Source organism: Meleagris gallopavo, chromosome Z (genome assembly GCF_905368555.1).
Source record: "Meleagris gallopavo chromosome Z, MGAL_WU_HG_1.1, whole genome shotgun sequence".
Classification (NCBI taxonomy): domain Eukaryota; kingdom Metazoa; phylum Chordata; class Aves; order Galliformes; family Phasianidae; genus Meleagris; species Meleagris gallopavo.
The window spans coordinates 11,223,108-11,248,745 of record NC_139435.1 but is presented as its reverse complement, the minus strand read 5'-3'; the positions used below and the strand labels follow the sequence as shown (position 1 = coordinate 11,248,745).

Genomic DNA, 25,638 nt, shown 5'->3' with positions numbered 1-25,638 from the left:
GGAGCCGGCACCGCAGCCTACGTGCCAGGAGCTGCGTCCCGCCCACCGAAAACGGGGAGGCGGGAGACGCAGCCGTCCGCCCAGCGCATGCGCATCCCGCGCCCCAGGGCTCGGACGGGAAACCACTCGCCCCACGCTCGCCCCCACCCCTCCGTTGATCAGCAAGAGCGCACGCGCGCTTTGCGCGGGGTCCAGCCCGGGAGCGGCGCCCCGCCCCGCCCCACGTGTCCTGATTGGCGCAGGTTGTGGCTGCGCGCGCGCGGCTGAGGGGGGGCGTGGTGGGCTGGACGCGCCATGTGTGCCGCTCTCCGCACGGGAGCGGAGGCCGCCTCAGAGCGGGGGCAGGCGGCGCCGGCGCCGGGCAGCGCTGTGCCCTCGTGTCTCCGGTGTTGAGGAAAAGCGGGGCGAGGGCGGAGCATGTCCGTCCCGCGGCGCTACCTCTGCGTCGCCGGCCGGGCGGCGGGAGTCACCTCCGCCCCGATGGGACTGCCGCTGCTCGGCGGAGCCCGCCGGCGTTTCCTCACCTCCCGCGGGCTGAGCGCAGCCGGGACCGGGCCGTGGTTGCCGCGGTGGCGGAGCTGCGGGGGTCCGGGTCCGGGGGCGGCGGGCGGCGGATTCCGGCCGGCGCGCGTGGCGGTGGTGGTGAAGACGACGCGCTACGAGTTCGAGCAGCAGCGGTACCGCTACGCGGGTCTGTGCGAGGAGGACCTGAAGCAGCTGGTGAGCGGGGCCGGGAGCCGCCACCGGGCCGGGAGAGCGGTGCGGCCTCGGGCCGGGGCTGTTACCGAGGGCCGGGGGTGCCCGGGTTTGTGCCGGGCTGTGCGAGCTCAGAGAACCCCGCTCTTGTTTTCCCTTGCAGCGAGAAGGCTGTATGTGCGGAGGTGCAGGCGGAGGGAAGCGCTGCGTTGCGAAAATCCCCTCCGACACCTGGAGAGGACTTGGTCGCGTTCCCTCCCACCTCTTTAGCTCTGCTTCACTTCCTCGTTTCATCTTTCGTTACCTAACAACTCCAGCCAAACAGTCGGATCTCCCGTGCGCACCTGTCTGTCCTGCTGCTGCTGCTTTCGGAGATGCCTTTTTCTTTGTTCTTTATGGCGATCGGTGCAAAGGCAGGTGGTTGTTGGGGAAGGCACGCCAAGGGCAGCACCTTCCCGCCGTGCCCGTCGTCGCTCCAAACTGTTACTTTGGATTTGCAGCCTTGGCTGGGCTGAAACTTGCAGAGGGGTTTCATTTCTGTAGGAGGGGCAGGTGTTGTGCTTGTGTTGCCTTCAGAAGTACACTATCTGAAGAAAGAGAGCTCTTGCCACTTTTCAACACTTTCCTTTTTAACCATTTTCCTGGGTACTTCAGGCAGCTGTCCATCTCCTGTGGAATTCCTATTTGTGCATACTGCGTGTTGCATAAATCTCTTTACGTGATCGAACTTCATGTGGTGCCACATGGAACCACCTGCCTGCATTCACACTGTCACTCTGTGCAGGTCTGTGCTGCTGAGTATCTCTCTGTCCCACCAGATCTGCAGAGAAGCAGCATCTCACCCAGCTCACATCAAGACCGCTCCTCTGTTTGCATGCAGTTAAGCTTCTCTCGAGGGAACTTTTTCTGCTGCGAAGTATAGAGAATCAGCTTAGTTCTTCAGCATGCAGCTGAACCCAGGAGGAACAAAACTGCTTGTTTCACCTTTCCCTAACTGCTTTTGTGCAGGCTAGACCAGGACAGGGGATCAATAGCCTGTGTCAGCTGAAGATCCCTTAAAGAAAAGTAACCCCGGATGCACAGTGCTTTATTGCAGTAGTTGCAGAAAAATCTTACATGTATTTTTGGAGAAAATCTCAGGAATACTAATTCTCCAGACTGTGAGTAGTACCTTTTTTTTACATCTAGCTTCCCCCACAGAATACGTCCACGTGAAGAATTGCAGCAATAGAACTCATTATCTCTATGTAGCCAAAGTCTAACTTGCCTGAATACGCGTCCATCAGTATTTATTTAGGCTTTCTGCAAAAATGTCTCTATTTACTGTCTGTTGGGAATCAGGTCTCGTATTCTTCTCGTTCATTTCTGGACTAGCAGCAGTCTTAGCAAATGCATTGGATGAGGATTCTGGAGAGTCTTACCAGCTCTCCTGTGTATCTCCAAAATGCTTTTCCTGCTATAGATAGCTTTGGAGCTCAGTGCTTTTTGTTCCCAATTAGTCACGCTGCTTCCTGCTTCTGGTGTAGGCTGCAGGAGCTGGTCCCCGGGCTGCTGGTCTCTGAGAAGCTGAAGCCAGACACATGGACAGGGTGTCCCACTGGGAGTATGCAAGGTTGGGGGTTTGGTTCATCCTGAAGGCCATACCCTAATGCAGATATGAGTGGTGCAGAAGCTCAGTCGCATGGAGAGGTGAGACAGGGAGCAAAGTGGGCATCTGGGCTGGCGTGAAAGCCTGTGGGCGATGAGATGATGGCAAAAAGCATGAATGTGTGCAGGAAACACTTGTTACAGACCTAAGCGGATGTGCCTGATTGCTGCAGCAAGAAAGCAGGCCCAAATTTAAGTGTTGCACTTGGTGTGTTTTTGCATGAAGATAGAAAAAACAGTAAATCACCTAATGCAGAAGAGACACTTGTATATGCCTTTGAGCCTCAAATTAAATAGATTACACAAACAATTAAATTGTTCTGTATTCACAGAGACTCTAAATCATTGATGTATTTTAATATACATGAAAAAATGTAAATCGGTGTGCATTATATACATGATATGCTGTATAAATTATAACTTACACTGAACAGTACGCTGCCTTGGTATAGAAGCTGGTTTGCCAACACTTCTAATAGAAAATGCAGGCACCTGGGAGCTGTGGCCCTTTTTTTGGGTGTACCAAGTGAGTTGTACTACACAGACACTGTTAAAAGTTGCAGAGTCAAAGTGGCAAGTTCAGAATTCCTTAATTCTTTCTTACTGCAAAGAGGGAGAGGTGAAGAAATAGTCCAGCCAGCAGGAAAATAGAACAGATGGGGGAGACATGCATAGAGAGTAAACACTGAAAGTATTTAGGAGATCTCTGAAAGATTAAATCTTTCGTTGCATCTCTGCATGTACGTCATGCACACTTTTCTGAAGAGGTTGTGTTCCTATATCCTGTGGCAGATGCTCTGCACACTGAAAAATGAGTCTGTTGAGAACTGTGCCTGTTCACGTCTGACTGATCATTCACATCCTATTTCTGACTGGTTCTGGAAAGGATAGGTAAGTGCTGTGAATGCTACTATGCTGGAGAGGATTTCAGAGTCTTTAAAAGCTTAGAAAGTCAAATACATGTAAAAGATTATTTATCTTCTGACACCTTGAAAGAAAAATGCCCTTACATAATCCAGCACTTAAATTTTTACATTAGCAAGTTTTGTGCATCATGTCACACTGGAGCTGTTTTGTTTGCCCTCATGAGATTTTAAGAGACTTTTGTATTTCTAACATTTGCAGATATTGGCTGGAAGTTCAGTAAAAGTCCCGATCATTTTGCAAGCCCCTACACATGGTTTGCTTACCATCACTGACAGTGCTCTTGAATTTCCTCTGCTTGGTGTCTAAAGGTTGATGGTTACTATAACGACTGACCCAGTCAGCTAATAGTGAAGGCTGCTATTGATTCTAGAAGAATTTCAGTGCCACTTAAGGAACCTTTATTTTCTTCCCACAAAACTTGTGAGGAGCAAGCATTGCTGTTTCAGAGAACTCTCAGTCCCAGTACTAGATAATTTCCTCAGCCCTATTTATTTTTTCAGTTTTACAGAGCAGTTGAAGCCTAACTGCTAATCTGTCACTGCTGGAAGGTATCTAGGGGAGATCAACAAAATTAGCTGTCCAAACACACATCAGATTCAGTTTAATTACTTTTGAAAATGTTGTCCAGTGAAAAGTTACAGTTGTGTTTTTCTTCACTGGCGGAAGGTGATTTAATGCAGACCACAGTTGATATGCTGCTGTGACTGTTTTAGGTGTCTGTTTTTGGAGTGGGGAGGGAAAGGAAAGAATTGAAATTTTGGACCACTGCAGCAAGTTGGCTGAGATGGTCATCTCAAAAAACGTGTTTTTTTGATATCTTGAAAATTGGCATATGGTTAGAGAAGGAGTACTCTGGGTATTGCTGCCTCTGAAAGACGCACAGTGTGAGCTCAGTGTTAATATAGGGCACCAAAATAATGCTAAGCAGGGCTGATCCAGAAGGAAGCTCCCCCCAGCAATGCAAAAGCCTCAGCTGGAGCTTGTGAGTTCTTGTGCACCAAAAAGAAAATCATAGAAGTGGAGAGGAATTTGATGCATCCCTACAGTTTAGGTGCATGCAGCACCAGCTGTTACTAATCTGTCCATTAAACTTTCAGTGTTTCTTAGAAGGTCATCTCTTAAGGAAAATGCGCTACTATCTCTCACTGGATAAAGATTTTTTTTTCTTATATTAGAGAAAAAAACTCATTGCTTCTTTTACATCAAATGGCAAAAAGATTTTTTTTTTTTTTTGTGACCTCACCTCTGAATTTCTTTTCCTCAGTACCAGGATTTCTGGTTTCAGGGTGTCACACAAGTACCCACAAGGTACTCTTAGCAACTAGACAGGCTTTTTGTTCTGTAGACTTCTGTTTGAAATCTGCTTTTCACTCCAGATGCCCTTGATCCACTAGAATTCTGTTCAGAAAATGCCACTCAGATATTTTTAATACTAGGGTTTTTATAGATGCAAGGCAGGGAGTAAAAAGGGAAAACTAATGTGCGAACTGAAGAGTTTAACAAAATTATAATTTTCAAATGAAGTCTTAATCTTTTTAGAAAACATAAAGCCCCCCCATGTTTTCTTTTATAACTTGAGACATTCTAAAAAGCAGTGAGCTTTAGAGTGTATATCAGTCCGTATGTTTCCGTATGTTGTATGGATCCAGATGTGTGGTGTGTGAAGGTAGGATGAGGACTCAATTAACAATTGAGGTGGTGCTGTGAAGCTTTTCAGCTTCAGACTAGCCATCTCTGATTGCATGTTCTGTAATGTGAACTATTCCAGCAGATTATCTTCTAGGGAGTGCATAAAAAGGGTTTAAAAACTGGCAGAACAGTAGTTTACTGCCTCACCTTGAAAGGAAATAAATAAATAAATAAAAGAATACTGTGTGCTGAATTTGAAGCATCATGGAGTCAAGAGATGGATTACAGTACGCCAAGATTATATAAACCTAGGACACTTTTCTCACAAAAAGTTTGAGCTGCTCTGCTGGAAGCATTGTGGTGTGTGTAACTGTGGTTCAAATAACAGTCACGGTGTTTTTTTTACTTACCTTTACTTTCCAGAGTTGGTATTTTTGTCTCAGTGTTCGGTAAGTTTAGTTGCTACATTATAGAATAAAATGCCTTCAAGGTTGTTGTTTGGTCATGTGAGGAGTCTGGAAATGACTGAAACAAATGACTGGAACATAACTACTTCTTCCATAGTGTGTGTTTGTTTTTTCCAGCGCCTCATTCATGTATACTTAGTTTATATATAGCAAGTAAACATGAATGTATGGCGTTTTCATGCGTTTAAATTAAATGTCAACTCTCATAATCTAATGCTTAATACAGCCGAGAAAGGCTTTTTTTCTTTTTCTTTTTTTTTTTTTTTTTGGAAGAGCCTTTAAGTAGTTGTGATTTATGTCATTGTTATGTTAGTGTCTACTTGGATTGCTTACATTGTACTGGATTTCTGGAAACCTGCAACTGCAGAAAGAAATTCCTGATTTGTTTATAGTTAACACAACAATTTGTTCTGGATTAGCCCTCAGATTGCAAAGCACTATATGGATTCCTCAGTTGTGGTTAAAGTAACAGTGCTTTAATGTGGTAAACAAAGAACTAGTAAGCAGTTTGTGGTATTTTTAGTTTTGTTCATCTGCAGATAAAATTCTCACCCCCAAAGCAGCATTTCTTTAAAGCTTTGGGAAAGTGATTTTTGCCTGTTTTACTTATCAGGTGAAGAAATAGTCAAGTCATCTGCCAGAGAAGTAATGGAATACATAACGCTTCATCATTGTCATTCTATGGCAGATACAAAGGCAGCCTTTGGAAGGCTGCTGTCCTCATATTACAAAAGTGAGGGGTCTAAACTGCTAGGAGAGAAGGTTTGGGAGGTATAAGCAAAATGGTTCCTTGCTAAAGCAGCCCACTAGGGTGCTGCAGCATGGAGAATGACATACAGAACTAATAGAAACACAGCATGCATAAAGGCCAGGCGCTGGGAACAGTTTGTGAAGTTACTCATGTCCCAGACTTGGACAAGAAAGAAGGAACTGGGCTTAATGCCTGCAGCCTGCAACTCAGTGGTACTTTGAAATGGGATCATGCCACAAAAAAAAAGGGTCTGCTCAAGACACAGCTTAAATCTCTGGGGCTTCTTCAGCCTTGGCTGAAACCAACAGGGGCTTCAGCTCTGTGCTTTCATACAGCAGGAGTCTGGATCTGAGGACAACAGCCATCACAGTGTCAGATCATGCCCACCTTCAGCTTCTGTCAGATGAAGACCAATTACCCAGACAACAGTGACCACTCACAAGTTTCACTGCTGTATTTATTTTACCAGTGATCCTGCCTTTATGGGATTCACCAGGCCTCTTAGCCTTTTCAAATTTCTTAAAGCTGAAACATGTTTCTCCTACTTGCTTCTGCACTACAAATACCAAAATGCATCAAAACTGACCCTCTATGCTTTTGTTAGAGAAAAAGATTGTGTAGTCATCAAATTTAGAAAAAAATGAGTCCAATTTACATCTTCACTGGAGAAAACCAGGCTCACTGAATAGATGTTTTGTTTGATTAGGCTGTGGTTGAAGCTTTTGATAGCAATATGACAGGCTTCAGCAGAATCATGCCTGCAGTATGAGAGCATGAACCCATCTGGGGTCACTCAGACCAGGTAGCCTGACCTAACAAGAGCTCTGAAGCCCTCTTTGAAGCAAACCCAAGCTGTGCTTGGTCATAAGCAAAGAAACTTCAAAACACCTTCACTGATCTTCCAGGTAATTGTGCTTGTTAGCACCACTTTGCTGGGGTGCAGTGTGCTAAGTCCCATGAATTGCCTAGGGTCTCCTCCCCAGATACAATGCTTACACATTCCAATAGACTCTCTGCACAAGAACTCATGGTGCTGCTCTGAGGAACAAAGGTGCAGATGTGGGCAGGGGAAAAATCACGACACTGCAGACAGATACAGCACTACTCACTGCTGGGCTATTTCTCAAATTTACAGAATCCATCTGGAACAGGAAGGAGAAAAGAAAAAAATGTATGTATTTGCTACACACAGACCCCTTAGCACAAAGGTCTAATTTGCTAAAATTTGGATTTTCAATCATACTTTCTGGAGCACTAACTGACCTTGCTTTACAACCAAAAAGAAATCCAAAGCAAATAAACGCTACACTCAAAAAACCTACAGGGTTACAAGGTCAGAGCTCCCATTTGCGTCTCCTTTGGAAATGTACACTGAACAAAACACTGTCACCAACTGAGTGCCTGACTAGCAGACACTTACTGCAGCATATGTTTTTCAGACTGCTAATTTCACAGATTATTTACTTCCACACATGAAATACAAACTCCAGCTTAATGCCTGCGGCCTGCAACTCACTGGTACTTTGAAATGGGAAACTTGGTTCATGTTTAAAGCTTTGTAGAGAACTTAAACCTTGAGCCCAGGTCTTCATTTTGGACAACCGTGTGTTTCTTTGCTACTTCAGCTAAGGGAAATGGTCATTACTAAAGTCATACTGTAAGCAAGACATTGAGTTGGTGAATTGCACTTTTTAAATTAAGTCATTGTGTTTGTTGTAAGTTCATCCAGGACCTGTATCTTAGTCAAGCTGTGGTGTGGGAATCTATATGAAAATGGGATTAGATTCAGCTGTCTGGCACTGCTTGTTCTTGGAAGGCAGTGCAGCCTTGTATAAAAGCACAGAAGTGAATAGCTGGAAATGCCTTTTCAAAGCTTCTGGCACAGACAGATTTCTCTACGCAAACTCAAGGAGAAATTTTTTTCTGCTCTGCAGAGTGGGAAGGGGAAACAGTGACAGCGTCATCTTGGAATACTTCAGGTTAGATGGAAGCAGAAGAGGTGATCTAGTCTAGCCTACTGCTCCAAGCAGGATCTTTTTCATTAGCAATGTATTTACTAACTCCTTTCACTTAATAGCATCTTTTTTTTTCTTCTTCCAAAATTCAGCTTAATCTGCACATAGACATGTATTTGGCATACCAGCACCAAATGAACAGACTAAATAATGAGGTGGAAAATATATGTAGAAAGAGGTGGTGACTGAATTACTTCAATGGAAGCTCATTAAAAAAAAAAAAAAAGATAATGAGGCAGTGGTCTTACCTGCCTCCTCATTCAGGTCTTACCCATGTGAACTTCAGATGTTCGCACAATCTGAAGAGTGTCCTGAGATTAAGTATTTGAATTATTTTGCTTCCAAGAAGAATGGTGCTAGAACGCAACTGCTCACCACAGTTTGTCTTGCTACTGATACGGTTTTGAAAACTTTGGTCTATGAACCAAGGGCCAATATTGAAGGCAGTAGGTGGCTTTAACTTAAGTTTTGCTTTGTTTTTGATGCAAGGGAAGTACTACCTTTGTTACCATTTGGCAGTCTTCCGTTTTGGCTCAAATGCAGTTTGAAGGTTAATGCTATAAGTCTTTCAGAGATACCTGTGTTAATTAAGCATTCGTGTTGCTTTTTCCATTGTCCTCTCTATGTATAGCATGAAGTTTAGGTAAGTAACTATTTGAGCGCTTTCATCACATGCTGGAGGAGGATATTACTAAAACTGTTTTATGTGGATCTACCCAGAGTCTAAAACGCATGAATTTAGAGAAGTGTCTGCAGTGGCATAGAGGTCAGTGTACCATATTTGTTTGCATGATTGTATGCAGCCCTGGAGGTTGATTACTGTGACAGTGTAATTACTTTAATTGGTGAATGTAAGCTGGCTGGGATTTATACAGAGATGTAACTAAAGGGACACTTATAAAAGCATGTATATTTATAATGAGACAAAATAGGTTTTATATAGTTTCTGTTTACATTAGTCACTACAGTAAGTGCTTTTGATTAACTGTTCCATTTTCTGTCTTACAGCTTGCCTTGAAGGGATCTAATTACGCTGGTCTATTAGAACGGCATCGCGTTCATACAAAAAATGTGGAGCATGTTGTAGACAGTTTACGGTAAAAATACATGGATGCTGAGAATTTCAGAACTTGCAACTGTACATAGGTTGTGTGAAATAATGTTAAGAAAGCTTTGTATGACAAGTCTTAATAGAAGAATATTGAAAACAGGATGATGTGGATAGACAGTCATCCCTAAAATATCATGTGAACTAGTTCAGTTTGGTTAACTAACACATGAAATGATTATCTTGAAAACAGATGGAAAAGATAGAAAGCATTTGTGTGGGCATAAAATGCTTATAAGCCAAATAACAGTCTAATTAGTCCTTAGTTACATGCTAGTTTTCCAGAAGGATGTGACAGTAAACGATATAGGACACATTCTGGCTTTTTTCTGCACTTTTCAGGAGCGAGAAGATAGAAGTCCGTCTTGTTAAACGTCGAGAATATAATGAAGAGACAGTTCGATGGGCAGATGCTGTTATATCTGCGGGAGGTATGATTTTATGGAAATGAAGTATTTTATTATGTTTTCATAGATGTGTTTTTCAAATAAAATTTGCAACGTGTGAAGCATCTGGAGATGTTCATACCTTGGCAACAAATTATCCAGTATCTAAAGTTGTAGCAGTAGGAAATAAATGGCAATGCTTGGATATGTTTAGTGTTGTCTTATTTAAAATGGTTAAATTGTTGACTTTTCTATTGCTTTCTACTGAAGAGGATAAAATACTTGCTTTTCTATGATTAAGTGTAGCCCTTTACCTCACTCTGCTTTTGAGAAATGTGAGGTGGAGATTAACAAACTGCCATTTCCTTCGCTTCCCAAACTTTTTTTCTTTCTTTCACATTTAATTCCAGTGACTGACAGACGTATCTATTTGGATAGATAGAGGTATGCAATTTCTGAGCCGCTTCTGTCACTGCTTAGAGCTTTCTAAATGAACCAACAGAGCAGCTATCCTAATTGATTCCTTTTAACACTGGATTGCAGCTGGTCATTCAGTTTTGCTTTTGTAAATTGCTGCAAAATCTACTGTGTGTTGCCGAGCTCTGACATAATGTTCAAGCAGTTGTGGCAGTACCTGAACACTGCCCTGCCTTCTTCCTGTCCATTTTGCCCTTAGTACTCAAAATAGGTCTTAAGTGTGTTTATACCAGAAGCACTCTAATAATACTGCTGTAGATTTCAGTGAAATATTCAAAGTTGAATACTAAAATGGGGGGTTAGTATTTCCTCTGCCAGCTTGATTGTGGCAACATCCCTCATAGTTATGAGAGAAGTTGGCACATCAAGGATTTTCGGAGCTCCTATCTTGTTCTAAAGACTGATTTGGATTAGAATTGTCTTTCTGCTTGACAGAGAACTATATTAAGATCTGAAGAAACAGTGGCACTTAAAGGCTTATAACCTTCTCAATTTAATGTGAGACTTTTTTCCAAACATGGATATGTGGAGCCAAATAAGATGTTTAAATTATGCCTTCTGATATGAAACTAGAGCTGTTGTTTTGATAGGAATCACTGTAAAATCTGATATTGTTTCCTGACTTCTGTGATTTTGTTTAGCATTTTTTTCTAAATGATTCATCTTAGTAGGTAATAAGTGTATAGAAACCTCCATAAATCTTTTCTAACTTTTTCCAGTCACATTTGTTATCTTGAATTTAGTTGGTGGTGTTTTGCTTTAAAAATATTAGTAGTTTTCTGGTCCTCTTTTTGGCGTGTGTGTGTGTTTGTATGTGTACTCCTTAGCTGATTGGCTGTAAATACAGATAGATGGGCAAGGGTGATACGTGCTGCAAAACATGTGAGACTATTTGGATTGGAATGAAATGTGAAACTAACATCTTGTTTTTCTGTAGGTGATGGTACAATGCTGTTGGCAGCCAGTAAGGTCTTTGATAAATTTAAACCAGTTATTGGAGTAAATACTGATCCTGAAAGGTAAAAACACATTTGGGAAAGCAGTGCTCCATTTAATGTCAGGCATAACATGCATCTATTTTCGTGACGCATGTTGCATGCCCGTGGCATTTAGCAACATATATCTCTATTGTACTCAATTGTAGGCATCAAGTTAACTTGTTTTATTATAAAAGTTTCCAAAAAGGGTTATCCCCTCTCATCTGAGAGGATTAAGGTATATTAGATAAGCATTACTGTATGCAGCGCTTTCATACAAATGTAGAAGCGCTTAGAGCTTGGAAACTTGTGTTACTGACAACAAGCTTGGGGCTGGAGGTTGTGGTATAGAGTACTGAATGGAAAGGAGTCTTAGATAGCAAAAGCAACTCAGTGTGGTACCTGAACACTTAAAGAGAAGATGTTGCCTCCTCAACCACTTAATGGCATCTAGTTGTCCTCTATAAACTCCACCTAGCAGTAAGATTGCTTTGGGCAGGTGGATCCGGTGTATTAGTACTGCCCAGTTGGTATAACCTTCAAATGGGTGGCAGATAAAAACTCAGAATTCACCCAGGCTTTATCTGCTGTGATATCCAGATTTAGATTTTTGCTTCTGGTATTACCAATTAAATATTGGTAGATAAGAAAGCAGTGATAAGATATTGTAATTATTTGCATTCCTTGCTTCTCTTAAACATTTTTCAAAGTTTGCTAATAAATTTTCTACAGTATCAAGTCTGAATAGCAGGGTTCAAATAACAACTGCCTTCAAGTTATCAAGTATCACTCATGAAACAGTAACAGTGTTTAGCCTTCTGGCATGGAGGTGCCATTCATTTGATCTTAGGCATGTTACCTGCCTGTCTTGTATCACTAACTTGTGTTAAATATTGTTCCTAACTGGCAAAGTTTTTAACTTTGAATTCCTTGCCTAGAACTGCAGTGACAAGAACTCTTAGAATGTATAATTCTTACAGAATTGCTAGCTGAGCAGCCCCTTGTTAGGAGAAATATGGAAGATCCTCATGTGTGTGCTACAGGAGCTGAAAGATGGGTGTAGTTGCTGATGTACTGTTAATACTATGGGCTTGTAAAAACTCTTGCTTTGCTTTATGTAACAAAAAGGCTTTTTTTCTTTTTTTAAGGCATCATATATTGGTATACTGTCATTTTCCAGTGTCTTTATTCCCTTTTGCTTCCAGATCAGAGGGTCACCTGTGCTTGCCTGTGAGATATACACATTCATTTCCTGAAGCACTACAGAAGCTTTATCGTGGTGAGTTCAGGTATGATCCACTGATTTTTTTGTTTGTTTGTTTGTTTTGTTTTGTTTGTTTTACAATACATTGATTGGATAATGTTTAATAATGTGTGATCTATAAGGAAGAAGTGATGCTTAGAATAATGCTTAATAATGTGTGATCTGTAAGGAGGAAGTGATGCTTAGTAAAATCATAATGGTTCAAATTATTAATTCTGTGTAAATGTTTACTGTATTGAAAAACATATGGTTCAGAGTGGTGCTGGACTGTAAAGGATAAAGTTAGCTACTGGTTCCTGGGAAAAAAAGGCATTTGGCATGACCTTCACCAATTGATTTTCTTTTCTGACTTAGCAAATGCATAAACAAGGGATGGTAGTCTTATGATGGGTGTGTTGCTTTATGTATTTCAACACTCACAAACAATGTACAGTGTACAATTGTACATAGTACAGTGCCTGGTAATGCTAATAGAAGCTGCTGAAGCCTACACAGTTAGGAAATGGTAAGTTTGCTGTAGATGGTTTTGGTGATTAAGGTATAGTGACTTAAATTTTGTTACTAGAGTAGTCTTAGGGAAAGCTTTTCTTTATTATAAAGGTAACTCAATGCTTTCAATACTAGATATTCTCAAAATAGTTAAACTCCCTTGAACTAAGGAGGAAGCAATTTGAATTTTAAAGGACAAACTAAGGGACAGTTTTTCACAGTCTCCTATTTAAAACAAGAGATATTGTTCTGTGGTATCCTCGTTTTATGATTTTTGATTCGTATTCCACATCATAACATCACGCAGTGCACTGTCAGTTGCCAGACTGCCCTCTTTGCTCCCTAGCCGTCTTGCCTACAGCATTAGAGTAAGGACTTCAGTTTTGGAAACTCTTTATTTGATTTATTAGCTTCCAATCCTACTGTATTATATTATCTCACATTCCACTGTTATATTTAGTAAACTAAGTTGTTTTTTTTCTCTTAGCTTGTTGCCACTGTTTTCCTTGTTAGGCCCATCTCACTACCTTTTTTTTTCCTTCCCTTCCTCCGTTTCCTTTTCCAGGGTGTGGGTCTGTGGGTCCCTTCACTCCTTATCACTGAACTAGACTGAACCAGGCCACACGGTGATATGTGGTGTGTTAACATTCCAGAAATAGTTCTGTGATGGCAAGCAGTCAAACAGAAGCAACTCATTCACATTATAATATATTGTAATTATTTTTTGTTATACTTCTAGAATACTTAATTTGTAGCTTGAAGCATTCTCGCATTTGTGCCATGAAAAATTCTAGAATGAGGTGAATATAGACATCAGGTTTGATTATACTTAATTAAAGGAGTTTCAGTACTTGTTACTAAATGAAACTGTATTTTCAAATCAAATGTCGTCAGGCTTAGAAAGCAGAAGCTTTTAACTTTCCATCTTGCTAAGTTGTTTTGTTAAAGCTGTTAAAGTCCCTTGCTACTCTAGCCACTTGTAACATTTTGTTGGATGGCATGTTGAAATTTTTATTGTTTTGCTCCTGTTGTTGCACTAACAGGACTAAAGCCTCACCAGAGCAAAACAGAAAAGATCTTTCTGATTATTGCTTCAGAGTAAGTTTGAAAACTGATATTCCTAAGCAAGGACTTGAGTGGTTGTTCTCTGATTTATTTAAGCATAAGGAATCACAGAATCACAGAATGGCCAAGGTTGGAAGGGACCTCAAGGATCATGAAATTTCCAACCCCCCTGCCACATGCAGGGCCACCAACCTCCACATTCAATACTAGACCAGGCTGCCCAGGGCCCCATCCAACCTGGCCTTGTAGACTTCTAGGAGTGGAGCATCCACAACTTCTCTGAGCAGCCTGTTCCAGCACCTCACCACTCTCTCTGTAAAGAACTTCCCTCTGACATCCAACCTAAACGTTCCCTCCCTCAACTTAAAACCATTTCCCCTTGTCCTGCTGTTATCTACCCTTTCAAAGAGTTGATTCCCCTCCTGTCTGTAGGCTCCCTTTAGGTACTGAAAGGCTGCAATGAGGTCACCCTACAGCCTTCTTTTCTCCAGGCTGAACAAGCCCAGCTCCCTCAGCCTGTCTTTGTAGGGGAGTGCTCCAGACCCCTGATCATCTCTGTGGCTCTCCTCTGGACCCTCTCCAACAGCTCTCTGTCTTTCTTGTACTGGGGGCTCCAGACTGGACACAGTACTCCAGATGGAGCTTCACAAGGGCAGAGTAGAGAGGGACAATCACCTTCCTGTCCCTGCTGGCCACCCCTGTTCTGATGGAGCCCAGGATACCTTTTGCTTTCTGAGCTGCAAGGACACACTGCTGGCTCATTTTCAGTTTTTCATCCACCAGGACCCGCAGGTCCTTCTCTGCAGGGCTGCTCTCAAGGACTGTTCCTTCCAGTCTGTGCCAATGCCTGGGATTCCTCCGTCCCAGGTGCAAAACTTTGCACTTTGCTGTGTTGAACCTCATTAGGTTCACCCAGGCCCACTTTTCAAGCCTGTTGAGGTCCCTCTGAATGGCACCCTACACTCGTTTGGAAGGAAGTTTTGTACTAGGTGGATACCTGGATCAACTTGTCTGAAAGAACGTCTGATGGCTCAGAGTTCTATTAGGATGGTGATGTATATGTTGGAGACTGGACAGACAGGATTTTTTTTTTTTTTTAATCCTTATCCTTGAACTATGTGGAAGTCACTTTACTTGAAGAAATCTGTAAGCATTTACCTTGTTCCATGTAACAACCAATCCAATTGATTTATAAAGGGCAAACTATCAGACTACCTTTGTTTTGTGATGGTAAACAGTGTAACAGGATCCCAAAATAGGGATGTAATAGTCCAGTTCTATAATTTTTTTTCTTTCTGAATTGAAAGTAGTCTTTCTGTTTGGATTGGCAGGAAGAAACCTGATGAGGTTTAACAAAAGCAAGTGTAAAGTCTTGCACCTGGGGAGGAATAACCACATGCATCAGTAGTAATTAAGAGAGGAGCCCTACAGAGAAGGACCTGGGGGTCCTGATGGACAACGGGTTGGCCATGGGCCAGTAGTGTGCCCTTGGGGCCATAAAGGCCAGTGGGATCCTGAGGTGGATTAAAAAGAGCATGGCCAGCAGGTCCAGGGAGGTGATCCTGCCCCTCTCCTCTGCCCTCGTCAGGCCAGAATACTGTGTCCAGTTCTAGGCTCCCCAGTCGAAAAAGACAGGGATCTTCTAGCAGGAGTCCAGCAGAGGTCCATGAAAATGTTTAAGGCTCTGGAGCATCTCCCATATGAGGAAAGACTGAGTAACCTGGGTCTGTTCAGCCTGTGGAAAAGAGCACTGAGAGGGGATCTGATAAATGTTTATAAGTATGTAAAGGGAGGTGGGAGACAAATGGATCAGGTCAGAATCTTCTCAGTGGTGTGTAGTGAAAGAACAAGGAGCAAAGGCCTAAAACTTGTACATAGGAAGTTCCATACAAACATGTGGAAGAGTTTCTTTATGGTAAGGGTGATGGAGCACTGGAGCAGGCTGCCCAGAGAGGCTGTGGAGTCTCCTTGTATGGGAGGTATTTAAGATCTGTCTGGATGCCTACCTCTGTGATCAATTGTAGGGTACCAGCTTTAGCAGGGCGTTGGACTTAATGATCTTTTGAGGTCCTTTTTGACACCTGTGATTCTGCATGATTCTGCGTAATGTAACTTTTGAAGATGTATTTTGGTCAGTATCATCTTATTTTACACATAGGAAAAACATCAGCTGGCAATTTGGTAAGTGTAAAGTATTAACATTTTGATATGGTTAATTTCATAAGTAGAGAATTTATATGGAAGCTATGAAACTTGAAATGTGACCTTGTATTTAGCCTTAAATTGTAAGATGCTCTGCTTTATGAATGAACTGGTACAACCCTTGTGTCTTCAAGTCTCTCTGATCTTACCTAATTCTGTAGTGAGTGTTTTGGGTACTGATAAAAACTTTTCCCCTCTCTAAGGTGGCAGTGGCGACAAAGAATCCGACTGTATCTTGAAGGAACTGGTATTAACCCTGTCCCTGTGGATTTACATGAACAGCAGCTAAGCCAAGAGCAACACAGCAGAGCTCATATAAATGAAAGATTCCAGGATCAAAGTAGGTTAAAGTCTGTGACAAGAATATAATCACTTTGCTATGATAACTTTGAATAAGAGGCATAGATTTGTAAGAACTGAAATATTGAAAGTTTGGTTACTGTGTTTGAGAAACAGGAAGTGACGATACTTGTTAGGTCAAGGTTCAGACCCTGGGTTTTTTAGATGCGAGTATGATCATCTTCTATATTTGTTCTGGACTTAAATATTTAGAACTAGCTTTCAGCATTTACAGTTTCAAGAGATTTCTTGAAATAGTATCACCTGCTGGCAAAATACCTCAGGCTGTTACTAAGTGGTGTCTCTTAGGATTACTTGGGGGTACCATAGGAACAGTTTATCACGAATTTATCAAGTCCACACTGAAAGTGTCTCTGCACACACTTCGCTTCTACTGAATTTGAGGTAGAATACCTCACAACTGAAAAATAAGCTGTCACTGTCTGCAAGCAAACGAAAAAAGTGACAATCTCTTCCTGGGTAATTCCTAGGTCATCAAACATCTTCCACTGTTTTCTTTATGCTGGACTGAGAATTCAAGAGCCTCATTTATCTAGTTCTATATTTCTTTTCTGAGAAGTCCTGTTTATTATGAAAAATTTGTTAATTTCTTTAAATTACCTCTGATGTAACTCGTAATTCTTTGAACTAAATCTAAAATGTTTATTAAGTCACTGTCGGTGACTAGAAGAGGAGATAATCAGTGTGGCTGCCCATTGGTTCTCAGGCAAAGCGATGTCTGAAAATGTGTGGCATTGGTTTACTGACCTTGGTTCAACTACTTGTAGTTTCTACTAAAGGACTATAACTAGGTACAGACTAAACTGGTGATAAAAGTGAGTCCTTGAAATGAAAATTGGACACTGAGAACCAACATCTAAATGCAAATATGGGCAGTAAAGCTTGTCTTCCAATGAATCATGGATTGTTTTTGAAAATCTAGGCTTTGGAGCCATGGTTTAACATGATTCTTTTCAATATCTGCAGGATCTGATGTTTCTGGTCCACATCTTTTACCAGTAAGAGCACTCAATGAAGTCTTCATTGGGGAATCTCTTTCATCCAGGTATGCGTAATTGTTTTTTCTGTTGCAGGAGGGCACAACTGTCTTCATTTCTTTTCATAACGCTGTAGTGGGCAATCACTGATGATGTCTTTGCTGTTGAATTTCTGCTCTAGTTTATCAATCTAGAATCCAATAGGTTGGATTGCTGCTAGTTATGAAGTGTGTATTCAGAAGTTAAGTGCAAAGTGCAGTGCTGTAAGCATCTATTTTTCCATTTTCCAGTCTGGCCATTCTCTCCTCTGTTTTTCTTGTCTGTTATTTTCTTGGCTAGCTATTATCTAATCATATATTTTCAGTTACTGTCTTTACCATGGACTGAAGATTTCAAAAGATGACTTTAAATTGTCTACTCTTCTGCACTTCTTCTTAAATATATTTTTGCTAGCCTAGCATGACCAAACTGAAATACTAATAATAACTTCTTTCCCTGCCTCTGTATTTAGAAGCCCTGCATTTGGCTGAAGCCTTGTTATTGCAGGAAAATGTTCTTGTTCTAAGAAAACAGTTGTATCACATAACGATACTGCATTATGCAATGTACCTTCATGACTGTCCTTTCTGAAGATAAATGCATTTCTGTTAGCTAAACAATAACAAGAAGGATATGGGGAATATGAGTGGGGCTTTGAGGAAGGAGTTAAAACATGATCCTCAGTCAGTGCTTTGCCGAACTTTTACTTGCATTTTATATCCTTTTATTCTGTATTATTTTTTTTTAAACTTTAGTGTGTAACATCTTCTTGTGTTTGTACAGTGCCTGGGACACTGTGATTGCTGCTGGAAACAGTATAAATGTTCCATGAGTGCTTTATCTTCCATCTGGACTGCAGCCTCACACTGGCAGAAGGAATTAGTCTCAAACAGATACATAAATTGCTGTCTACTAATCAAATTCAATTTTATCAAGGTTCTAAAACATTTATTTAATGTACAACGATAGAGGAACACAAAGCTGCTTTCCAACACTTTACAATTGCCCTCTACATCTGAATGTGATAAATACACTAGTTCCTTAGTTCAGTATATTTGAGAGGCAGTGAAGAACACAATACCTGTAGGAACAAATCTCTAGTAATAAATCTTGTGTTAATAGGATTTGAAGACTTCAATAATGATGTCACACAGATGGGTCTAATTTTTAAGGCTCAAATAAATTTTTATTTTTAAGGCTGAAATGCTGCATAAGAAGACAAAATACTAGGTGCATCTTCAAAATGTCAGTTGAGAAAACAAGAAAGTATTACAAGCTTTGTATTTTTAGTTTGTCCAGACCAAAACATCAATCACTAGAAGCTCAGTAAACTTCTTTTATTAAGAAGTTTAGTCATGCTGAACACAGTGAATGGGATGTATTTCCAAGGGGGTTATCTATTTATCTGAGGGCTATATCATACTATTTCTCTTAGGCATCAACAACTGTTCTTAAATATGTCTGGAAGTTCTGAAGCTTATGGAGAGAGATAGGCCTAAGATATGGAATCTTCTGATGCATCAATAATACCATGCAGAATGATGATTATGCCCCAAGACTGGAACACCTGAGTTTTAGGAAGAATTTGTCTTGAGGAGAAACTCAAAAACCTGCTGAATGTTGTTTAAAAAAAAAAAAAAAAAGCTGTTTGTGAAGAATCACAGTGAGTTTTTAATTGCTGAAGTGATCATGAATTCAGCTTGAAGCCATGCTATTATTTACTCTTAGTGTTCCCTGTTGTAATTTTGAGACCCAGTCACAACATAAGAATTTATGCAGTAGTACAACAATTATATAAGGAAGGTAATGTATTTGCAGTTTCATTTCTAAGTATGCAAAGTCATTGCCAAATGATCCAGAGTTCTTTACATGGAATTGAATATTAAAAGTAGTTGTAAGGAAAACTGTCTAAAATATGTCATGCTGGAGATTGCTTTTGTCCATTATAAAAACTGCTATAAAACTGAGTGAAAAGTGGCTACCAAATTGGAAGTACTCAACAAAGCCTGTGAAATTGTCATCCATATTTGAAAATATCTCCTCTAAATTTTTATGTGCCTGATAAGGCTGTGTGTTCTGTCTTATTCAGGGAGAACTTTAAGTCCTGCAAACCCAGTTTTAAATTCTCGCTTCATAGGGCCTCCTATTATGAGATATCAGTTGATGATGGTCCTTGGGAAAAGCAGAAGAGTTCAGGGCTCAATGTGTGCACAGGAACAGGATCAAAAGCATGGTAAGTACATGCTGCTGCTTTGGCACAAAATATTGTTTCAGATAAAAGTAGACTAACTTGTTTTGCTGAAGCATATTGTCCATATTAAGGCTCTGTTGAGCTATGAATAATCAGTGTATATCCAAATAGTCTCACTGTTAGACATAGCATGAAGCTGTTCTGTGTGTTTGAGAGGAGAATTTCTCTCCCTTACAGATGTGGTGAGAAGAGTTGAAAGGATCAGGAGCTGAGGAATTGTGACAAAAGCTTAACTGCAATTTTGCTTGGAAGTTTGTATGCCCCCTCTGGAGAGGAGAGGTTGGGAATGTTGAGGGAGAGATCCTGCTCTGCCTGGCGGGTTTCTCTGAGGTAGTCTTGTTGGTTAAAATTAAACTGCTTAGATTAAGAAGCTCAGGAAACATTTATGAAGACTGAAGCTCTAATAGCAATGGGAAGACTTGTACTTAAGTGTTCTCTGGCACATCTATGTTTTCATTCTTTTTCCAAGTCTTTCAAACTTAACTGAAAAGGCACCATTTTTTTGCCAAAATATTTTTCTTAGATGAAGAAGCATATATCCAAGGAGAGCTGTACTAACCTAATCAAAGGAATAGATTTCCTTAGCAGTAGTTTAAACAAGATGCAGTGCTATATGCAAATCTGACCAATTTAGTTTTCTGTGGAGAGAGAGATTTGGAAATTGAGCTATCCTTATCATTTAAGGTTGTACAAACTGGATTTTTGTGGCAAGCTAAGGTGGACTAAAATTGAAGCTTTTAATGAAATTAGAAAAATGAATATTCATGCTGTAGCCCTTGGTTACTGGGCTTAAATATTCATTGTAACTCAGAATCTTGTATTCAGTCAGCATAACTTTGTCCTAGAGACTGCCAAGAATGAAACTGGCAGATTGCTAGGAGAACTTTCCTAGTGTTTGGTACTTTGGGAACATATAGTCATAGTTCAAAAGCTGTTCTTATGCATTTAATTTGCTTATGTTTTCTACTGAGCAATCTCAGCAGAAGATTCCAGGATTCCATCCAAACTCCAGGATTGCTATCTTCATTGCTGTAACTGGTGTCTGGTTTAGGGGTCTTGTTGAGATTTCAGAGCTCCTCAATATGCGAGGCATTTAAATTTAGATGTCCAAGTACTTCTTCAGCTGCCAAGTTAACTAGTTAGGAGAGAGAACAACCATGCATCTCAATTTCTTCTCAGCATTTGTTCAGGTTTGTAGGCTGGTAGTAAGTGAAGGAGGAATAACATTGGACAAGCATCCATGGCATTTCTGTAGTGTGTTATGTGTGTCGCATTTTAAGGTGTTTTACAGCCATAACAAAAGCCCTGGGCTGAGAGCTAGGCAACTGACATGTTCACAGTACCTCTGCACAGATGCAGCAGTCAGTTTCTGAATCTGGTCTCAGGAGGAAAACTGTTGTCTGCCTATGCTTAACAGCATTCTTAATTTTTCCATTGTCTGAAACCTAGTTTTTTATCTGTATGCAAGGTACTTGGGATTTTTGTTTGTTTCCTTGAGTTTTATTGCTTACCAAACAAGACTTCTACTTTTCTATTTAGGTCCTATAATATTAACAAGGTAGCAAATCAAGCTGTTGAAGAGATTCTTAATATCGGTGAGTGAACAGCCTGGCATCACTGGCTAAGTTTACACAAAGATACTCTTCTCTAATAGGTGCTCTTCTTAATCTTGTTCTAACAGCTAAAAAGCATGGAAGTTTGAATATGCCACTGAACACAGAACTAGTACAAAAAGGTTAGTGAAAAAGCCAAGATTTCTTTAAGATATCATAAATGTTGACCAGTTTATTTTTATATACTCAGCACCACTTCAGCTGTTTTAGTGCTCTTGCAATGTTACTGAATCAGAGAACTGTAGCTGTTAGAAGGGAAGTCTGGAGATCGTGTAGTTCAACTCCCATGCTAATGCAGGTTCTGTAGAGTAGATTGTATAGGAAAGCATCCAGGTGTGTTGTTCCAGAGAAGGGGACTTCACAACCTGTCCTTGATCCTGTGCTCTATCACCATCAAGGTAAAGAAGTTTTTCCTCTTTAATCTTTCTCAGAAATATTATTTACATGAATTTGGTGGAAAAACTTCTGACTTGAAATGAGAGCAGTAATTTGGACTTTAGAATGTGTAGATCTTCATGAGAATTTCAATTGTCCTAAGATTTGGAAGAGTAAATACTTACTCAGCTGAAGAGATTAGTGAACGTAAGTCATGGAATAGAACTTAAGTATTGTAAAATCAGCTGAAAGGTGAAGGCTATTAAACACCTGGCAAGACTCAGTATTATATCTCTAAGTAAGAAGCTGTTCTTTCCTGGACGAAAGACATTTTCTGACATATACAAAAACTAATGGCTGATTTCTACTTACAGTAACAAATGATTACAATGAATCCCTGCTTTATAGTCCAGAAGAACCAAAGATGTTTTTCAGCATTCGAGAACCTATTGTAAACAGAGTTTTCTCTAGCAGTCGGCAGCGTGGCTTCTCTTCAAAGTAAGTGTTGACTGTAGCAGCTAAGGAAGGCCTCTACCATTCTGTATTTTCTGTATGTAGGTAACACAGGAGTTTTCCTTGAAGTGTTTCAACTGCTAGTTTGTCTTCTCAGTGGCTTGAGTATAGTTCTAGTAAGAACAGGAAGATGTTTCCAAGCTGCATTATGCTTTCATAACGTCTGAGCCACACACAATTCTACAGAATAAAAGAATCACAGTGTGCTCACTTCTGCATGTATACCATTGCCCTCACTATGAGACAGGCACTGACAAACTGGAGTGAATTCAGGAATGGGTCCCTAAGAGTATTATGGGGCTAAAACACGTGGTATATGGGAAGGAGTCAAAAGGTATTTTGTTTAACCTGAAGAAGACAAGACAAAGTGGGCAGATACAGTTACTGTCTTCCAGTTACAGAGCGGAAAGACTCTTCAGAACAGAAGTGCAGGAGCAGAGGAGAAGTGTAGTGTCATGACCTATATGTTATAGAATTCTGATAAGGAAATATTTTTCACTGAGAATGGTCTGACAGTAGAATAGGTTGATGAGAGACTACTGGTGGTATTCTTGGAACAGTCCAAACTTGAGAAGGCAAGACCAAAAGCAACATAATATATCTTTGAAATAAGGCCTGCTTTGAGTTGAAGGCTGTGGATTAGATCCCTTCCAAACTAAATTTTTCTGTAATTCAGTCATTTTAACATAGAGCACTTTTTATTGAACTCACTATAGTTAAGTGAATAAAAACATACGCAACTGTTATTGTATGTTTAGAGTAACTATGTTGAGAACAATACAGTGTGTCAATATCAACCAAATGTTAATTCAACCTTTTATGTCAAAACAAAGGAGTCTGACTTTGGAGACTTGAATTCTCCTTTTGAGCCACAACTGTGTTGCAACATTTTATGACATAGTAAAATTATCATGTCTTAAATGTTTACTGCTTCTTCTTCTCAGTCATTTTGAGCTGGGAGGTTTCCAGGTTGAGTAAACCTAGAGAGATGGCACAAGAAGAGTTTAAAATAGAAATAAATAACTGAATTTTCATCTGTAAGTGCTATAAGATCAATTCCTATCCTGTCAACATAAGATATACTATAGAAACTCTCCTGCAGTAAAAAATGTTTACATATCTATGAGGGATATCTGTCCATTTTTCCTCCTTGAAGTAGTTTTTGCTGCCTCTCATGGTTTGTCTTTTGCACTTTGTGCTAAACATCTTGCTACTGCTGTTCTTTCTGAGATACTTTAGCTGTCTAAAGTGAAACGGAGGAATGTACCTCCAGGCTTCAGACTTGGCAGAGACTGGCTAAGTTTTGACATTTGGCCATCCTTCCAAGTTTTTTATCTTTGTGAAAGATGAGTCTTCATGAAGATTTAAGTCACTGCAGTAATTGCTGATTAAATCTTGGAGATCAGAACATGTCTAGACCAAGGCCTAGGTCCGGAACAGTCAGGCACATCCATGTCAGACTGCACTCTTGCAGCTTTTCTGAAATCACTCCTAGTTCCCATCTAGCAATATTAAAAAAAAAATAATAATTGTAGAGAAAAATATTAAAGAGTATTCTTATTTGCTATATATTTGAAAGAAGAAATCTTGACAAATGTTAATTTCACTTATAAGTGAAGAAGATGGTTAGTAGCTTTATTCTGTCTGGACCAGCTGTAGAAAAGCTGCCTTAAAATTTTTCTATTAACCAGAGAACATACTGGTCACACTCTTAATATTAAAAGGAAATTGCTGCCGTAACTACTTAAGTTGTGTGGCAAGCATTCTGACCTTGTGTTTTAAATGACTTTATCTTTTCTGTCAATGATTCATACAGCACAACAGAATACAGTAATATTCAAAGTATTTGAGATACTGCTAGTTTGTAAATGCATGTTGCATTTAACTTCAAGGCCAATTTATTGAAATCATGCTAATTATGTAAGACTTCTTTTCTGTGAAAGATTAGGCAAATCGTTATTAAATGGGATCATCACTAGCTTTGTTTTAAAATGCACCTGAACTCCAGTTTCATTTCAGGTGTAGTATTATAAGAGTCCTCAGACTCTTGGAGCAACAGCCTTCTTTTGAATAGGTCCTCTAATCCTCTCTGCTACAATATTATTACATATGCTCCTGCGTGATTCAGCATTTACTGGCCCATACAAAGAAACATTCAAGAAACAGTCTCTTTGTTCAGGTAAGTGTTTCTCTGAACCATCTCACTTCTAAACTATTTTATTTTTTTGTTGGCAGAGTCTGTGTCCGTTCTCGCTGTTGGGATGCATGTATGGTTATAGATGGAGGAACATCATTTGAGTTCAATGATGGCGCAATAGCGTCAATATTGATCGATAAGGAGGATGCACTGTGCACTGTTTTGCTCGAAGAATGAAAGGGCCCTGGTGTTTTCTGCTGAAGCAATTCTGGATCCAGAGAGAGAACTCCTGGAGAAGGACAGCACATCATAATGCTGCATTAAGTTGAAAGTTGGCTTTTTTTGGTTGTAAGAGAAATTGGAGAAAAACTGAGGTGCTTTTCATTCCTTGGGTTGGGGATATCTTGGAAGCCTATTTATGCTCTTTTTGCATCTGGTGTATAAGAAATGTATCTGAAGTCTTACCTCTAAGTTCAGTGCAGATTGACATTTTTTAACCTGTATGGCAAATGTGAAAGAACATCTTTTTAAACCATAGGTAGATGGGTTTAAATACTAAGTCAGTAGCATTCAGATGTACAGTTTTTTAATAAGTGTGGAACTGGTTAAAAAAAATAAATATCTTCATACATCCACTTTTGTAGAAAATCTGACTGTCAAAATCTAAAGATTTGGTGCAAGGATATATAGATTTTGGTAACTGCTGATGTTGTCATAATAGAAACACAAATCTTTTGTATACTTTTCAAAAATTTTACAACTTTGTAGTTTCATACAATTCATGACAAATATTTTTTGGCTCATCCAGTATTTTTTTCTACTTTGTAGAATTGTATTAAAAGTGAAAGCCTGGTTTAATTTCCAGGTCTTTCATATTTTCAGTGAGGTAGCTCCTACCTTTGCTCTTTGAGTAGAGGGAGACTTGAAACTTATGGCTTTTATTGAGTCCTTTGCTATGAATATGAAACTACAGAAAACGTGCTTAAGACATAGTCCCTCACTGAATGGAGTATGTGGCTTGCGGGTGTCCAGTCACAGTGTGTGCAGTTATCATAAAGAAAAAATACAGACCTTAAGTTGAATGATTTGAAGTTTTAGGTTCTGAGTTTCTTTACAACTGCAGAAGAATGAAATGAGCTCAGCTGATCCCTACTGTATAGGCTGCTCTGAAAGGAATGCTTCCTGTTTCTTTCTGTGGAAACAGCAATGGTATAAAGAGCACAATAACACTTCTTGATGGAGCAAATTCTCAGCTACAAAACACTGTTTCTCA

General features: G+C 40.1%; 1 protein-coding gene across 3 annotated transcripts; it reads left to right on the top strand.

The window, feature by feature from the left end:
- The first annotated feature begins 243 nt into the window (after positions 1 to 243).
- NADK2 (NAD kinase 2, mitochondrial) lies at positions 244 to 25,000 on the top strand. 3 transcript variants are annotated; one of them, XM_085213727.1, is made up of 13 exons: positions 581 to 720; positions 2,223 to 2,385; positions 9,141 to 9,229; positions 9,583 to 9,671; positions 11,041 to 11,122; positions 12,286 to 12,369; positions 16,304 to 16,440; positions 17,427 to 17,505; positions 19,566 to 19,709; positions 21,267 to 21,322; positions 21,409 to 21,462; positions 22,090 to 22,213; positions 24,464 to 25,000. In XM_085213727.1, exons 2-13 carry the CDS (start codon positions 2,353 to 2,355, stop codon positions 24,600 to 24,602), a joined length of 1,110 nt encoding a protein of 369 aa, XP_085069853.1. In that variant the 5' UTR covers positions 581 to 720; positions 2,223 to 2,352; the 3' UTR covers positions 24,603 to 25,000. The 3 variants fall into 3 exon arrangements, with proteins under 3 accessions (XP_085069852.1, XP_085069851.1, XP_085069853.1); XM_085213726.1 differs by lacking the exon at positions 2,223 to 2,385 and having other exon boundaries at positions 244 to 720; positions 19,614 to 19,709; XM_085213725.1 differs by lacking the exon at positions 2,223 to 2,385 and having other exon boundaries at positions 244 to 720.
- The last annotated feature ends 638 nt before the right edge of the window (positions 25,001 to 25,638 follow it).

What these genes read in the sequence shown, in the direction of transcription:
- NADK2 (XM_085213725.1), top strand. Translation starts at nt 418, where the DNA reads ATGTCCGTCCCGCGGCGCTACCTCTGCGTCGCCGGCCGGGCGGCGGGA. An exon ending in AGGAGGACCTGAAGCAGCTG is followed by an intron (nt 721 to 9,140) that starts GTGAGCGGGGCC and finishes TCTGTCTTACAG; the next exon opens with CTTGCCTTGAAGGGATCTAA. An exon ending in TGAAGAGATTCTTAATATCG is followed by an intron (nt 21,323 to 21,408) that starts GTGAGTGAACAG and finishes TTGTTCTAACAG; the next exon opens with CTAAAAAGCATGGAAGTTTG.